At 57.6% G+C, this 13593-nt stretch overlaps 1 protein-coding gene across 2 annotated transcripts in view; it reads left to right on the forward strand.

Annotated features, from left to right (window-relative positions):
- capza1b (capping actin protein of muscle Z-line subunit alpha 1b) overlaps window positions 1–13593 on the forward strand; it is a 96291-nt gene that overhangs the window by 28936 nt on the left and 53762 nt on the right. Inside the window, exon 1 of one of the 2 annotated variants that reach the window (XM_072480160.1) lies at window positions 6256–6348. The exons of the other annotated variant lie outside the window; for it this stretch is intronic. Within the exon in view, the coding sequence (XP_072336261.1) occupies window positions 6316–6348 (33 nt within the window). The 5' untranslated portion in view covers window positions 6256–6315. Of the gene's footprint in view, window positions 1–6255; window positions 6349–13593 lie in introns of those variants that run through there. 2 annotated transcript variants of the gene reach the window in all.

Genomic DNA, 13593 nt, shown 5'->3' on the forward strand with positions numbered 1-13593 from the left:
GTCAAGGATGATCTCCAAGAGTTGAAGAGCCAGCAAGCCTCGCTCTACACCTCGGAGGCCGCCAAGGTTATCTTCCATTCCAGAGTCCGCTCCCTGGAGCAGGATGAAAAGTGCTCACGCTTCTTCTTCCAAAAGGTGCACAGAGAGACCTCTGTGATCAGCAGCCTGAAGAAAGAAGATGGCTCTGTAAAGTCATCGCAGTCTGACATCCTGAGGATCAGCAAATCCTTTTATGCCGGACTATATGATCTGAAGCCAACAGATAGCACTGTTTCCCAGACCTTCCTATCGTCTATCACGGAGGTCTTGGGCGACAGTGAGCAGGAAAACCTGGACAAACCGCTAACTCTGGAAGAGCTGACAAAGGCCGCCAGGTCCTTTGAGACGAGTAAAACTCCCGGAAGCGACGGCTTACCGGCTGAGTTGTATTTGGCTCTGTGGGACTGGATGGTCCCAGACCTACTGGAAGTGTACGAGAGTATGCTTCTGGATGGCAGCATGTCAGAATCCATGAGGAAAGGTATCATCACCCTCCTCTACAAGCAGAAGGGGGAAAGGGAAGAAATTCGAAATTGGCGACCCATTTCACTGTTGAATGTGGATTATAAAATTCTAGCCAAGCTCATCGCCAATCGGGTCAGGTCTGCTCTGGAATCGGTGATCCACCCTGACCAGACCTGTGCTGTACCCGGCAGGAAGATCTCTGATAGCCTCACGCTACTCAGGGATACGATCGCCTACGTGCAGGACAGGAAGGTGGACACCTGCCTCATCAGCCTTGACTAGGAGAAGGCTTTTGACAGAATATTGCACACGTACATGATGGATGTGCTCTCCAAAATGGGGTTTGGGGAGGGAATTCGCAATTGGATCAAACTGCTCTACACAAACATCTATAGCGCAGTCTCAATCAAGGGGTGGGAATCAGAAAAGTTCCAGATCAAATCAGGAGTCAGGCAGGGCTGCCCTCTCTCCTCGGCCCTGTTTGTGTGCTTCATAGAACCTTTTGCCGAGTCTGCTTCATAGAACCTTTTGCCGAGTCTATCAGGAAGGATCCGGGTAGAAGATGAGTGACGGTCCCAGGCAGCGGAGGTGTGCAAGTTAAGGCCTCCCTGTACATGGACGACGTCGACGTCTTCTGCTCGGATCCCGCGTCTGTATGCAGGCTCGTGAATGCCTGCGACCAGTTTGAACTGGCCTTGGGAGCCAAGGTGAACCGCTGCAAGAGCGAGGCCCTGTTCTTTGGGAACTGGGCCAACCGGTCCTTTGTCCCCTTCACTGTCAGGTCAGATTACCTGAAGATGCTGGGGATATGGTTAGAATCATAGAATCATAGAAGTTTACAGCATGGAAACAGGCCCTTCGGCCCAACCAGTCCATGCCGCCCAGTTTTTACCATTAAGCTAGTCCCAGTTGCCCGCACTTGGCCCATAACCCTCTATACCCATCTTACCCATGTAACTATCTAAATGCTTTTTGAAAGACACAATTGTACCCGCCTCTACTACTACCTCTGGCATCCCATTCCAGACACTCACTACCCTCTGAGTGAAGAAATTGCCCCTCTGGGCCCTTCTGAATCTCTCCCCTCTCACCTTAAACCTATGCCCTCTAGTTTTAGACTCCCCTACCTTTGGGAAAAGATGTTGACTATCTACCTTATCTATGCCCCTCATTATTTTATAGACCTCTATAAGATCACCCCTAAGCCTCCTACGCTCCAGGGAAAAAAGTCCCAGTCTATCCAGCCTCTCCTTATAACTCAAACCATCAAGTCCCGGCAACATCCTAGTAAATCTTTTCTGCACTCTTTCTAGTTTAATAATATCCTTTCTATAATAGGGTGACCAGAACTGCACACAGTATTCCAAATGTGGCCGTACCAATGCCTTGTACAACTTCAACAAGACGTCCCAACTCCTGTATTCAATGTTCTGACCAATGAAACCAAGCATGCCGAATGCCTTCTTCACCACCCTGTCCACCTGCGACTCCACCTTCAAGGAGCTATGAACCTGTACTCCTAGATCTCTTTGTTCTATAACTCTCCCCAACGCCATACCATTAACTGAGTAGGTCCTGGCCTGATTCGATCTGCCAAAATGCATCACCTCACATTTATCTAAATTAAACTCCATCTGCCATTCGTCGGCCCACTGGCCTAATTGATCAAGATCCCGTTGCAATCCTAGATAACCTTCTTCACTATCCACTGTGCCACCAATCTTGGTGTCATCTGCAAACTTACTAACCATGCCTCCTAAATTCTCATCCAAATCATTAATATAAATCACAAATAACAGTGGACCCAGCACCGATCCCTGAGGCACACCACTGGTCACAGGCCTCCAGTTTGAAAAACAACCCTCTACAACCACCCTCTGCCTTCTGTCGTCCAGCCAATTTTGAATCCAATTGGCAACCTCACCCTGGATCCCGTGAGCTTTAACCTTCTGCAACAACCTACCATGCGGTACCTTGTCAAAGGCTTTGCTAAAGTCCATGTAGACAACGTCTACTGCACTGCCCTCATCTACCTTCTTGGTCACTCCCTCAAAAAACTCAATCAAATTTGTGAGACATGATTTTCCACGCACAAAGCCATGCTGACTGCCCCGAATCAGTCCTTGCCTCTCTAAATGCTTATAGATCCTGTCTCTCAGAATACCTTCTAGCAACTTACCTCCTACAGACGTTAGACTCACCGGTCTGTAGTTCCCAGGCTTTTCCCTGCTGCCCTTCTTAAACAAGGGCACAACATTCGCCACTCTCCAATCTTCAGGCACCTCACCTGTGGCTGCCGATGATTCAAATATCTCGGTTAGGGGACCCGCAATTTCCTCCCTAGCCTCCCACAACATCCTGGGATACATTTCATCAGGTCCCGGGGATTTATCTACCTTGATGCGCTTTAAGACTTCCAGCACCTCCTCCTCTGTAATATGCACACTTCTCAAGACATCACTATTTATTTCCCTTAGTTTCCTAAAATCCATGCCTTTCTCCACCGTGAATACCGATGAGAAATATTCATTCAGGATCTCACCCAACTCTTGTGGCTCTGCACATAGATGTCCTTGTTGATCCTTAAGAGGCCCGACTCTGTCCCGAGTTACTCTTTTCCCCTTTATGTATCTGTAGAATCTCTTTGGATTCTCCCTTGCATTATTTGCCAAAGCAATTTCATGTCCCCTTTTTGCCCTCCTGATTTCCCTCTTAACTCTATTTCGACAATCTCTATACTCTTCAAGGGATCTACTTGATCCCAGTTGCTTATGAACGTCATATGCCTCCTTCTTCTTTTTGACCAGAGTCTCAATATCTCGAGTCATCCAGGGTTCCCTACTTCTACCAGCCTTGCCCTTCACTCTAAAGGGAATGCGCTTACCCTGCACCCTGGTTAACACATTTTTAAAAGCCTCCCATTTACCAGCCATCCCTTTGCCTGCCAATAGTCTCCCCCAATCTACCTCTGCAAGTTCCTGTCTGATACCATCAAAATTGGCCTTGCCCAATTAAGAATTTTAACTCTTGGGCCAGACCTATCATTCTCCATAGCTATCTTAAAACTAATGGAATTATGGTCACTTGTCCCAAAGTGATCCCTCACTAGCACTTCTGTCACTTGCCCTTCCTTGTTTCCCAAGACGAGGTCAAGTTTTGCCCCCTCTCTAGTCGGTCCATCCACATACTGAATGAGAAATTCCTCCTGAATACACTCAACAAATTTCCCTCCATCCAAGCCCCTAATGCTATGGCTGTCCCAGTCAATGTTGGGAAAGTTAAAGTCCCCTACTACTACCACCCTATTATTCTTGCAGCTATCTGTAATCTCCTTACATATTTGCTCCTCAATTTCCCGCTGACTATTTGGGGGCCTGTAGTACAGTCCTACCAAGGTGATCTCTCCCTTCTTATTTTTCAGTTCCACCCATATAGACTCAGTGGGCGAACCCTCGGATATATCCCCTCTAAGTACTGCCGTGATGTTCTCCCTAATCAAAAACGCCACTCCCCCTCCTCTCTTACCTCCTGTTCTATCCTTTCTATAGCATCTGTACCCCGGAACATTGAGCTGCCAGTCCTGCCCCTCCCTTAGCCATGTTTCAGTCATAGCTATAATATCCCAGTCCCATGTGCCCGTCCATGCCCTGAGTTCATCCGCTTTGCCCGTCAGGCCCCTTGCATTGAAATAAATGCAGTTTAATGTAGACCTTCCTTGCTCTCTGCCCTGCTTTCTCTGGTCATGCTTTACACACTCTCCCTCCCTGCCTTTTGTTTCTGTCCCCACTGACTTCCTACATCGGTTCCCATCCCCCTGGCACATTAGTTTAAACCCTCCCCAACTGCACTAGCAAACACCCCCCCGAGAACATTGGTTCCGGTCCCACCCAGATGCAGACCGTCCGATTTGTACAGGTCCCACCTCCCCCAGAATCGGTCCCAATGTCCCAGGAATTTGAAACCCTCCCTCTTGCACCATCTCTCAAGCCACGTATTCATCCTAGCTATCCTGTCATTCCTACTCTGACTATCACGTGGCACTGGTAGCAATCCTGAGATTACTACCTTTGAGGTCCTACTTTTTAGTTTAACTCCTAACTCCCTAAATTCAGCTTGTAGGACTTCATCCCGTTTTTTACCTATATCGTTGGTGCCTATATGCACCACGACAGCTGGCTGTTCACCCTCCCCCTCCAGAATGCCCTGCAGCCGCTCCGAGACATCCTTGACCCTTGCACCAGGGAGGCAACATACCAACCTGGATTCTCGTTTGCGTCCGCAGAAACGTTCAGAGCGGCTGGGGCGTGCACCAAAAGCTGGGAGGAGTGCATCGCCAAGGTCAGACAGAAACTGGGCGGGTGGGAGCAACGCTCCTTCTCCATTGCGGGCAAAAACCTGGTCATCAGGTGTGAGGCACTCTCGGTGTTACTGCGTGTAGCGCAGGTCTGGCCCATTCCCCGACCCTACGCCGCGGCAGTCACCCAGGCCGTCTTCAAATTCATCTGGAGATCCAAGATGGACCATGTCCGAAGGGACACCATGTACAAACCTCTGGATAAGGGAGGGAAAAACGTACCCAACGCCTCCCTCATCCTGATGGCCACCTTTGTGTGCAGCTGCATCAAGCTGTGTGTGGACCCCCGGTATACAAACACCAAGTGTCACTACATACTGAGGTTCTACCTGTCCCCGGTGTTGCGAAGGATGGGCCTGGCCTCATTGCCGCGGAACGCTCCAAGTACTTGGACCATGCCATACCACCTGTCTCTCGTGGAAAAGGTTTTGAAGAAAAACACCTTTGACCACAAGGCAAGGAAGCAGTGGTCAGCACGTAATGTCCTCGAGGCCCTCAGGGAAAAGGAGACTGTGGAGGACGTTGGACGGTTCCCTGAGCAGACTGTCAGAGCCATCTGGCAGAACGTCTCATCACCAGAACGTACAACAAGCACCAAGACCTAGCTTGGCTGGTGGTGAGAAGGGCCCTCCCCGTCAGATTCTTCATATACACCCGAAGGCTCAGCGCCGTTGCACGCTGACCTTGGAGTGGCTGTGGGGGAAATGAGATGGTCCCTCACCTCCTTGTGGAATGTGCCTTTGCAAAGAAGGTCTGGAGAGAGATGCAGTGGTATTTGTCAAGGTTCATCCCGAGCAGCTCTTTGACACAGGACTCTGTGCTCTACGGACTGTTTCCAGGGACACACACCAAGACAAACATCAACTGCTGCTGGAAGGTCATCAACTCGGTGAAAGACGCTCTTTGGTCTGCCCGGAACTAGCTGATCTTCCAGTGCAAAGAGCTGTCCTCGACCGAGTGTTGCAGACTGGCACATTCCAAGGTCCAGGACTACGTGCTGAGGGACGCACTCAAGCTTCGGGCAGCTGCCGCCAAGGCGCAATGGGGAAAGACCACTGTGTAAGGTCTTACCAGCAAATGTGCACCGAGGGCGGGTAACAGTGTAAACCCCCTTCGGTCTGGGTCATTAACACTCCAATGGATAAAAGAAACATGACAATGTAAATGTTTAAGAAGGAACTGTAACGTAAAGAGCAATGTGTGTAAGGTTATCAAAATTGAATGGAAGAAAGTCAAGGGAATGTGTAACTCTGATGGAAATGTACAGTCAAGACAATTCGAGATGTTCTGTAATGTTTAAGATTGATTTTATGAATAAAGTATATTTTTTGGGAAAAAAAAACCCTGCAGTACCGGCGTTGGGCTGGAGGGCGGCGCGGCTGAGCACGGGCGGATGCCCCGCCCCCTCCAGGGGACGCTCCCATGATGCCAGGCTGCGGGACAGCGCTGGATTCAAGATGGCGGAAGAGCAGCTCTCGGATCGCGAGAAGGTGAGAGGCCCGGTGGGGGTGGGGTCGCTGCAGGGCACTTGGAGGCAGTGTGTCCAATACTGGCACCGGGCCTGGGGTGGCCTGGCCTCCTACCCAGTCCGTCTGCCAGACGCCGGAGCCGCCACCCTAAACTACAGCAATCCCGTCAGAATCGGCTCGGGAGAGAGGAGAGCAAAATGTTTCACAGCGGCCGGTCCGCGGGAGGGGCCCCGCTCTCCGACCCCCCCCCCATCAGAACCCCCGCATCTCCCCCCCCCCCCCATCAGAACCCCCGCTCCCCCCCCATCAGAACCCCCGCTCTTCCCCCCCATCAGAACCCCCGCTCTTCCCCCCCATCAGAACCCCCGCTCCCCCCATCAGAACCCCCGCTCTTCCCCCCCATCAGAACCCCCGCTCTTCCCCCCCCATCAGAACCCCCGCTCCCCCCATCAGAACCCCCGCTCCCCCCCCCCATCAGAACCCCCGCTCCCCCCCATCAGAACCCCCGCTCCCCCCCATCAGAACCCCCGCTCCCCCCCATCAGAACCCCCGCTCCCACCCCCATCAGAACCCCCGCTCCCCCCCCCATCAGAACCCCCGCTCCCCCCCCATCAGAACCCCCGCTCTTCCCCCCCATCAGAACCCCCGCTCTTCCCCCCCATCAGAACCCCCGCTCTTCCCCCCCCCCATCAGAACACCCGCTCTCCCCCTCCCCATCAGAACCCCCGCTCCCCCCATCAGAACCCCCGCTCTTCCCCCCCCCCCATCAGAACACCCGCTCTCCCCCTCCCCATCAGAACCCCCGCTCCCCCATCAGAACCCCTGCTCCCCCCCCCCCATCAGAACCCCCGCTCCCCCCCATCAGAACCCCCGCTCCCCCCCATCAGAACCCCCGCTCCCCCCCATCAGAACCCGCGCTCCACCCCCCCCCATCAGAACCCCCGCTCCCACCCCCATCAGAACCCCCGCTCCCCCCCCCCATCAGAACCCCCGCTCCCCCCCCCATCAGAACCCCCGCTCCCCCCCATCAGAACCCCCGCTCCCCCCCCCATCAGAACCCCCGCTCCCCCCCCATCAGAACCCCCGCTCCCCCCCCATCAGAACCCCCGCTCCCCCCCCATCAGAACCCCCGCTCCCCCCCCCCATCAGAACCCCCGCTCCCCCCCCATCAGAACACCCGCTCCCCCCCCATCACAACCCCCCCTCCCCCCCATCAGAACCCCCCCTCTCCCCAATCAGAACCCCCCCTCCCCCCCCCATCAGAACCCCCACTCCCCCCCCCATCAGAACCCCCGCTTCCCCCCCATCAGAACCCCCCCTTCACCCCCCATCAGAACCCCCGCGGCCCCCCCATCAGATCCCCCGCTCCCCCCCCCATCAGATCCCCCGCTCCCCCCCCATCAGATCCCCCGCTCCCCCCCATCAGAACCCCCGCTCCCCCCCATCAGAACCCCCGCTCCCCCCCATCAGAACCCCCGCTCCCCCCCATCAGAACCCCCGCTCCCCCCCATCAGAACCCCCGCTCCCCCCCATCAGAACCCCCGCTCCCCCCCATCAGAACCCCCGCTCCCCCCCCATCAGAACCCCCGCTCCCCCCCCATCAGAACCCGCGCTCCCCCCCCCATCAGAACCCCCGCTCCCCACCCCATCAGAACACCCGCTCCCCCCCCATCAGAACACCCGCTCCCCCCCCCATCAGAACCGCCGCTCCCCCCCATCAGAACCGCCGCTCCCCCCCCCCCCATCAGAACCCCCGCTCCCCCCATCAGAACCCCCGCTCCCCCCCCCCCATCAGAACCCCCGCTCCCCCCCATCAGAACCCCCGCTCCCCCCCCCATCAGAACCCCGGCTTCTCCCCCCCCCCATCAGAACCCCCGAGGCCCCCCCCATCAGATCCCCCGCTCCCCCCCATCAGAAACCCCGCTCCACCCCCATCAGAACCCCCGCTCCCCCCCCATCAGAACCCCCGCTCCCCCCCATCAGAACCCCCGCTCCCCCCCATCAGAACCCCCGCTCCCCCCCCATCAGAACCCCCGCTCCCCCCCCATCAGAACCCCCGCTCCCCCCCCCCATCAGAGCCCCCGCTCCCCCCCCCCCATCAGAGCCCCCGCTCCCCCCCATCAGAACCCCCGCTCCCCCATCAGAACCCCCGCTCCCCCATCAGAACCCCCGCTCCCCCATCAGAACCCCCGCTCCCCCATCAGAACCCCCGCTCCCCCCATCAAAACCCCACTCCCCCCCGTCACACCCCACTCTCTTTCCCCCCCCCCCCCCCCCGTCACACCCCACTTCCCCCCCATCACACCCGACTTCCCCCCCCCCCCCTGTCATACCCCACTACCCCCCCCCCCCCCCCCCCCCCCCGTCACACCCATCCCCCCCTTCACGCCCCACTCTCTCCTCCTCTCTCCCCCCCCCCCCCCCCCCCCCCCCGTCATCACACCCCACGACTCCATTCCCCCCCCCCTGGTCACACCCCACTCCTCCCCCGGTCCCACACCACTGCCCCCCCTTACCCCACTGCCCCCCCGTCTTACCCCACTCCCCCCCCGTCTTACCCCACTTCCCCCCCCCCCCCGTCTTACCCCACTCCCACCACCCATCTTACCCCACTCCCCTCCCCTTCTTAACCCCCCCCCCCCGGCGTACCCCACTCTCCCCATCGTACCCCACTCCCCCCCCGTCGTACCCCACTCCCCCCCCCGTCTTACCCCACTCCCCCACCCCCGTCTTACCCCACTCCCCCCTGTCTTACCCCACTCCCCCCCCCCCCCCCGTCTTACCACAGTCCCCCCCCCCGTCTTACCACAGTCCCCCCCCCCCCGTCTTACCACAGTCCCCCCCCCCTGTCTTACCCCAGTCCCCCCCCCCCCGTCTTACCCCAGTCCCCCCCCCCCCCGTCTTACCCCAGTCCCCCCCCCGTCTTACCCCAGTCCCCCCCCCGTCTTACCCCAGTCCCCCCCCCGTCTTACCCCAGTCCCCCCCCCCCCGTCTTACCCCAGTCCCCCCCCCGTCTTACCCCAGTCCCCCCCCCCGTCTTACCCCAGTCCCCCCTCGTCTTAGCCCAGTCCCCCCTCGTCTTAGCCCAGTCCCCCCTCGTCTTAGCCCAGTCCCCCCTCGTCTTAGCCCAGTCCCCCCTCGTCTTAGCCCAGTCCCCCCTCGTCTTAGCCCAGTCCCCCCTCGTCTTACCCCAGTCACCCCATGTCTTACCCCAGTCCCCCCTCGTCTTACCCCAGTCCCCCCTCGTCTTACCCCAGTCCCCCCTCGTCTTACCCCAGTCCCCCCTCGTCTTACCCCAGTCCCCCCTCGTCTTACCCCAGTCCCCCCTCGTCTTACCCCAGTCCCCCCTCGTCTTACCCCAGTCCCCCCTCGTCTTACCCCAGTCCCCCCTCGTCTTACCCCAGTCCCCCCTCGTCTTACCCCAGTCCCCCCTCGTCTTACCCCAGTCCCCCCTCGTCTTACCCCAGTCCCCCCTCGTCTTACCCCAGTCCCCCCTCGTCTTACCCCAGTCCCCCCTCGTCTTACCCCAGTCCCCCCTCGTCTTACCCCAGTCCCCCCTCGTCTTACCCCAGTCCCCCCTCGTCTTACCCCAGTCCCCCCTCGTCTTACCCCAGTCCCCCCTCGTCTTACCCCAGTCCCCCCTCGTCTTACCCCAGTCCCCCCTCGTCTTACCCCAGTCCCCCCTCGTCTTACCCCAGTCCCCCCTCGTCTTACCCCAGTCCCCCCTCGTCTTACCCCAGTCCCCCCTCGTCTTACCCCAGTCCCCCCTCGTCTTACCCCAGTCCCCCCTCGTCTTACCCCAGTCCCCCCTCGTCTTACCCCAGTCCCCCCTCGTCTTACCCCAGTCCCCCCTCGTCTTACCCCAGTCCCCCCTCGTCTTACCCCAGTCCCCCCTCGTCTTACCCCAGTCCCCCCTCGTCTTACCCCAGTCCCCCCTCGTCTTACCCCAGTCCCCCCTCGTCTTACCCCAGTCCCCCCTCGTCTTACCCCAGTCCCCCCTCGTCTTACCCCAGTCCCCCCTCGTCTTACCCCAGTCCCCCCTCGTCTTACCCCAGTCCCCCCTCGTCTTACCCCAGTCCCCCCTCGTCTTACCCCAGTCCCCCCTCGTCTTACCCCAGTCCCCCCTCGTCTTACCCCAGTCCCCCCTCGTCTTACCCCAGTCCCCCCTCGTCTTACCCCAGTCCCCCCTCGTCTTACCCCAGTCCCCCCTCGTCTTACCCCAGTCCCCCCTCGTCTTACCCCAGTCCCCCCTCGTCTTACCCCAGTCCCCCCTCGTCTTACCCCAGTCCCCCCTCGTCTTACCCCAGTCCCCCCTCGTCTTACCCCAGTCCCCCCTCGTCTTACCCCAGTCCCCCCTCGTCTTACCCCAGTCCCCCCTCGTCTTACCCCAGTCCCCCCTCGTCTTACCCCAGTCCCCCCTCGTCTTACCCCAGTCCCCCCTCGTCTTACCCCAGTCCCCCCTCGTCTTACCCCAGTCCCCCCTCGTCTTACCCCAGTCCCCCCTCGTCTTACCCCAGTCCCCCCTCGTCTTACCCCAGTCCCCCCTCGTCTTACCCCAGTCCCCCCTCGTCTTACCCCAGTCCCCCCTCGTCTTACCCCAGTCCCCCCTCGTCTTACCCCAGTCCCCCCTCGTCTTACCCCAGTCCCCCCTCGTCTTACCCCAGTCCCCCCTCGTCTTACCCCAGTCCCCCCTCGTCTTACCCCAGTCCCCCCTCGTCTTACCCCAGTCCCCCCTCGTCTTACCCCAGTCCCCCCTCGTCTTACCCCAGTCCCCCCTCGTCTTACCCCAGTCCCCCCTCGTCTTACCCCAGTCCCCCCTCGTCTTACCCCAGTCCCCCCTCGTCTTACCCCAGTCCCCCCTCGTCTTACCCCAGTCCCCCCTCGTCTTACCCCAGTCCCCCCTCGTCTTACCCCAGTCCCCCCTCGTCTTACCCCAGTCCCCCCTCGTCTTACCCCAGTCCCCCCTCGTCTTACCCCAGTCCCCCCTCGTCTTACCCCAGTCCCCCCTCGTCTTACCCCAGTCCCCCCTCGTCTTACCCCAGTCCCCCCTCGTCTTACCCCAGTCCCCCCTCGTCTTACCCCAGTCCCCCCTCGTCTTACCCCAGTCCCCCCTCGTCTTACCCCAGTCCCCCCTCGTCTTACCCCAGTCCCCCCTCGTCTTACCCCAGTCCCCCCTCGTCTTACCCCAGTCCCCCCTCGTCTTACCCCAGTCCCCCCCCGTCTTACCCCACTCCCCCCCGTCTTACCCCACTCCCCCCCGTCTTACCCCACTCCCCCCCCGTCTTACCCCACTCCCCCCCCGTCTTACCCCACTCCCCCTCCCGTCTTACCCCACTCCCCCCCCCCCGTCTTACCCCCCGTCTTACCCCACTCCCCCCCCCCCCGTCTTACCCCACTCCCCCCCGTCTTACCCCACTCCCCCCCGTCTTACCCCACTCCCCCCCCCGTCTTACCCCACTCCCCCCCCCCCGTCTTACCCCACTCCCCCCCGTCTTACCCCACTCCCCCCCCGTCTTACCCCACTCCCCCCCGTCTTACCCCACTCCCCCCCCGTCTTACCCCACTCCCCCCCGTCTTACCCCACTCCCCCCCGTCTTACCCCACTCCCCCCCCGTCTTACCCCACTCCCCCCCCGTCTTACCCCACTCCCCCCCCCGTCTTACCCCACTCCCCCCGTCTTACCCCACTCCCCCCCGCCTTCCCCACTTCCCCCCGTCTTACCCCACTTCCCCCCGTCTTACCCCACTTCCCCCCGTCTTACCCCACTCCCCCCCCCCCCCGTCTTACCCCACTTCCCCCCCCCCCCGTCTTACCCCACTCCCCCCCCCCCCGTCTTACCTCACTCACCCCCCCCCCCGTCTTACCCCACTTCCGCCCCCCCCCCCGTCTTAGACACCCCCCCAATCAGACCAGTTTGCAACCCATCCTGCACCACTGAAACCTTTTTGCAGAGGTGTTCGCAAGCTTGTCGTTCTGTTTGACACTTGCCAGAATGATGCAGTCAAGTAAAGCATGCACCAAACATGTATGTTAACTTCCCTGAGGGACTGGCTTTTGCTAGCATCGGTAGTGCTTGTTTGCATTAATGCTCTCGGCTGCGGAGTTGGTTTCTAGTGAATTTTGATTGCAGTCAGTTTTAAAAATGATTGAAATTTGACTTTTTAGTTCATGGTGAAGAGTTAGAATTCCCAAGCTGCTTTAAAAGTGAGCTGTGTTTATTCATGTGCCTACCAATCACTGCTTCAACCACATAAGATTAGAAAAATCTTGAATTGCTTGTCACACCTCCCTCCAGATGTCTTCCCCATGTTATAACCAAATCATTCCACTCAATCTCATGTATTCCACACAACCGTATTTGCATTTGAGCTATTTTTATCTTGTTTGCAAGTTCAGGTTTGTAGATATCAAGTTTGGCTGGTTTTGTCACTTGGAAGTTTTCTTCGCTATAAAATGCTGACCAAATAATGCCTTGCATTAAAGGTGTTGTTCAAATGAAACTAATTTTCTGAAAAGTAGTATGTAATGGAGAAGTGCAGACAGCGAAGCTTTTTTATTTAAATTTACTTGTAAATGTTTCCTCAATATTGTTTAATTTTCTGACAATGGGATACAGTTCCACAGATTATTGAAACCTTGGCTGAATATAGTGAACTTTATACAATAAAACCTATCTTGATCTGTAGCCTCAGAACCTTGCTGGGATGGTGGCCTTCCAATTTCGTTTTTGGATTTTCAATTTCTTCCAACTTGCCACTTAGTATTTCCTTGTATTGTAAGATAGAACCATGAAACTAAAAACTGCAAACAGCAGGGGTGGTGCGGGTGGGTGGGGAATGAAGGAAGCGAGAGGGCAGATCCAGTTACTTCTGTTTTTCAGTGAACAGTTTTCAGAATTAATTGATTCCTTCAATTTTCAGATGAAAGTGCCCAGTTCACAGATCTGTTGGTCCCAAAATACTAAGATGAATGGATTCAACAGTGCACTCTTGAGAAAACTGCTGAGGAAACGGGCGGCACGGTAGCACAGTGGGTAGCACTGTTGCTTCACCGCTCCAGGGTCCTAGGTTTGATTCCCGGCTTGGGTCACTGTGTAGAGTCTGCACGTTCTCCCTGTCTGCATGGGTTTTCTCCAGGTGCTCCGGTTTCCTCCAAGTCCCAAAAACGTGCTGTTAGGTGAATTGGATATGCTGATTTCTCCCTCTGTACCCTAATAGATGCCGGAATATGGCAACTAGGGGCTTTTCACAGTAACTTCATTGCAGT

The sequence above is a fragment of the Scyliorhinus torazame genome, chromosome 17 (genome assembly GCF_047496885.1).
Source record: "Scyliorhinus torazame isolate Kashiwa2021f chromosome 17, sScyTor2.1, whole genome shotgun sequence".
NCBI classification, from domain to species: Eukaryota; Metazoa; Chordata; class Chondrichthyes; order Carcharhiniformes; family Scyliorhinidae; genus Scyliorhinus; species Scyliorhinus torazame.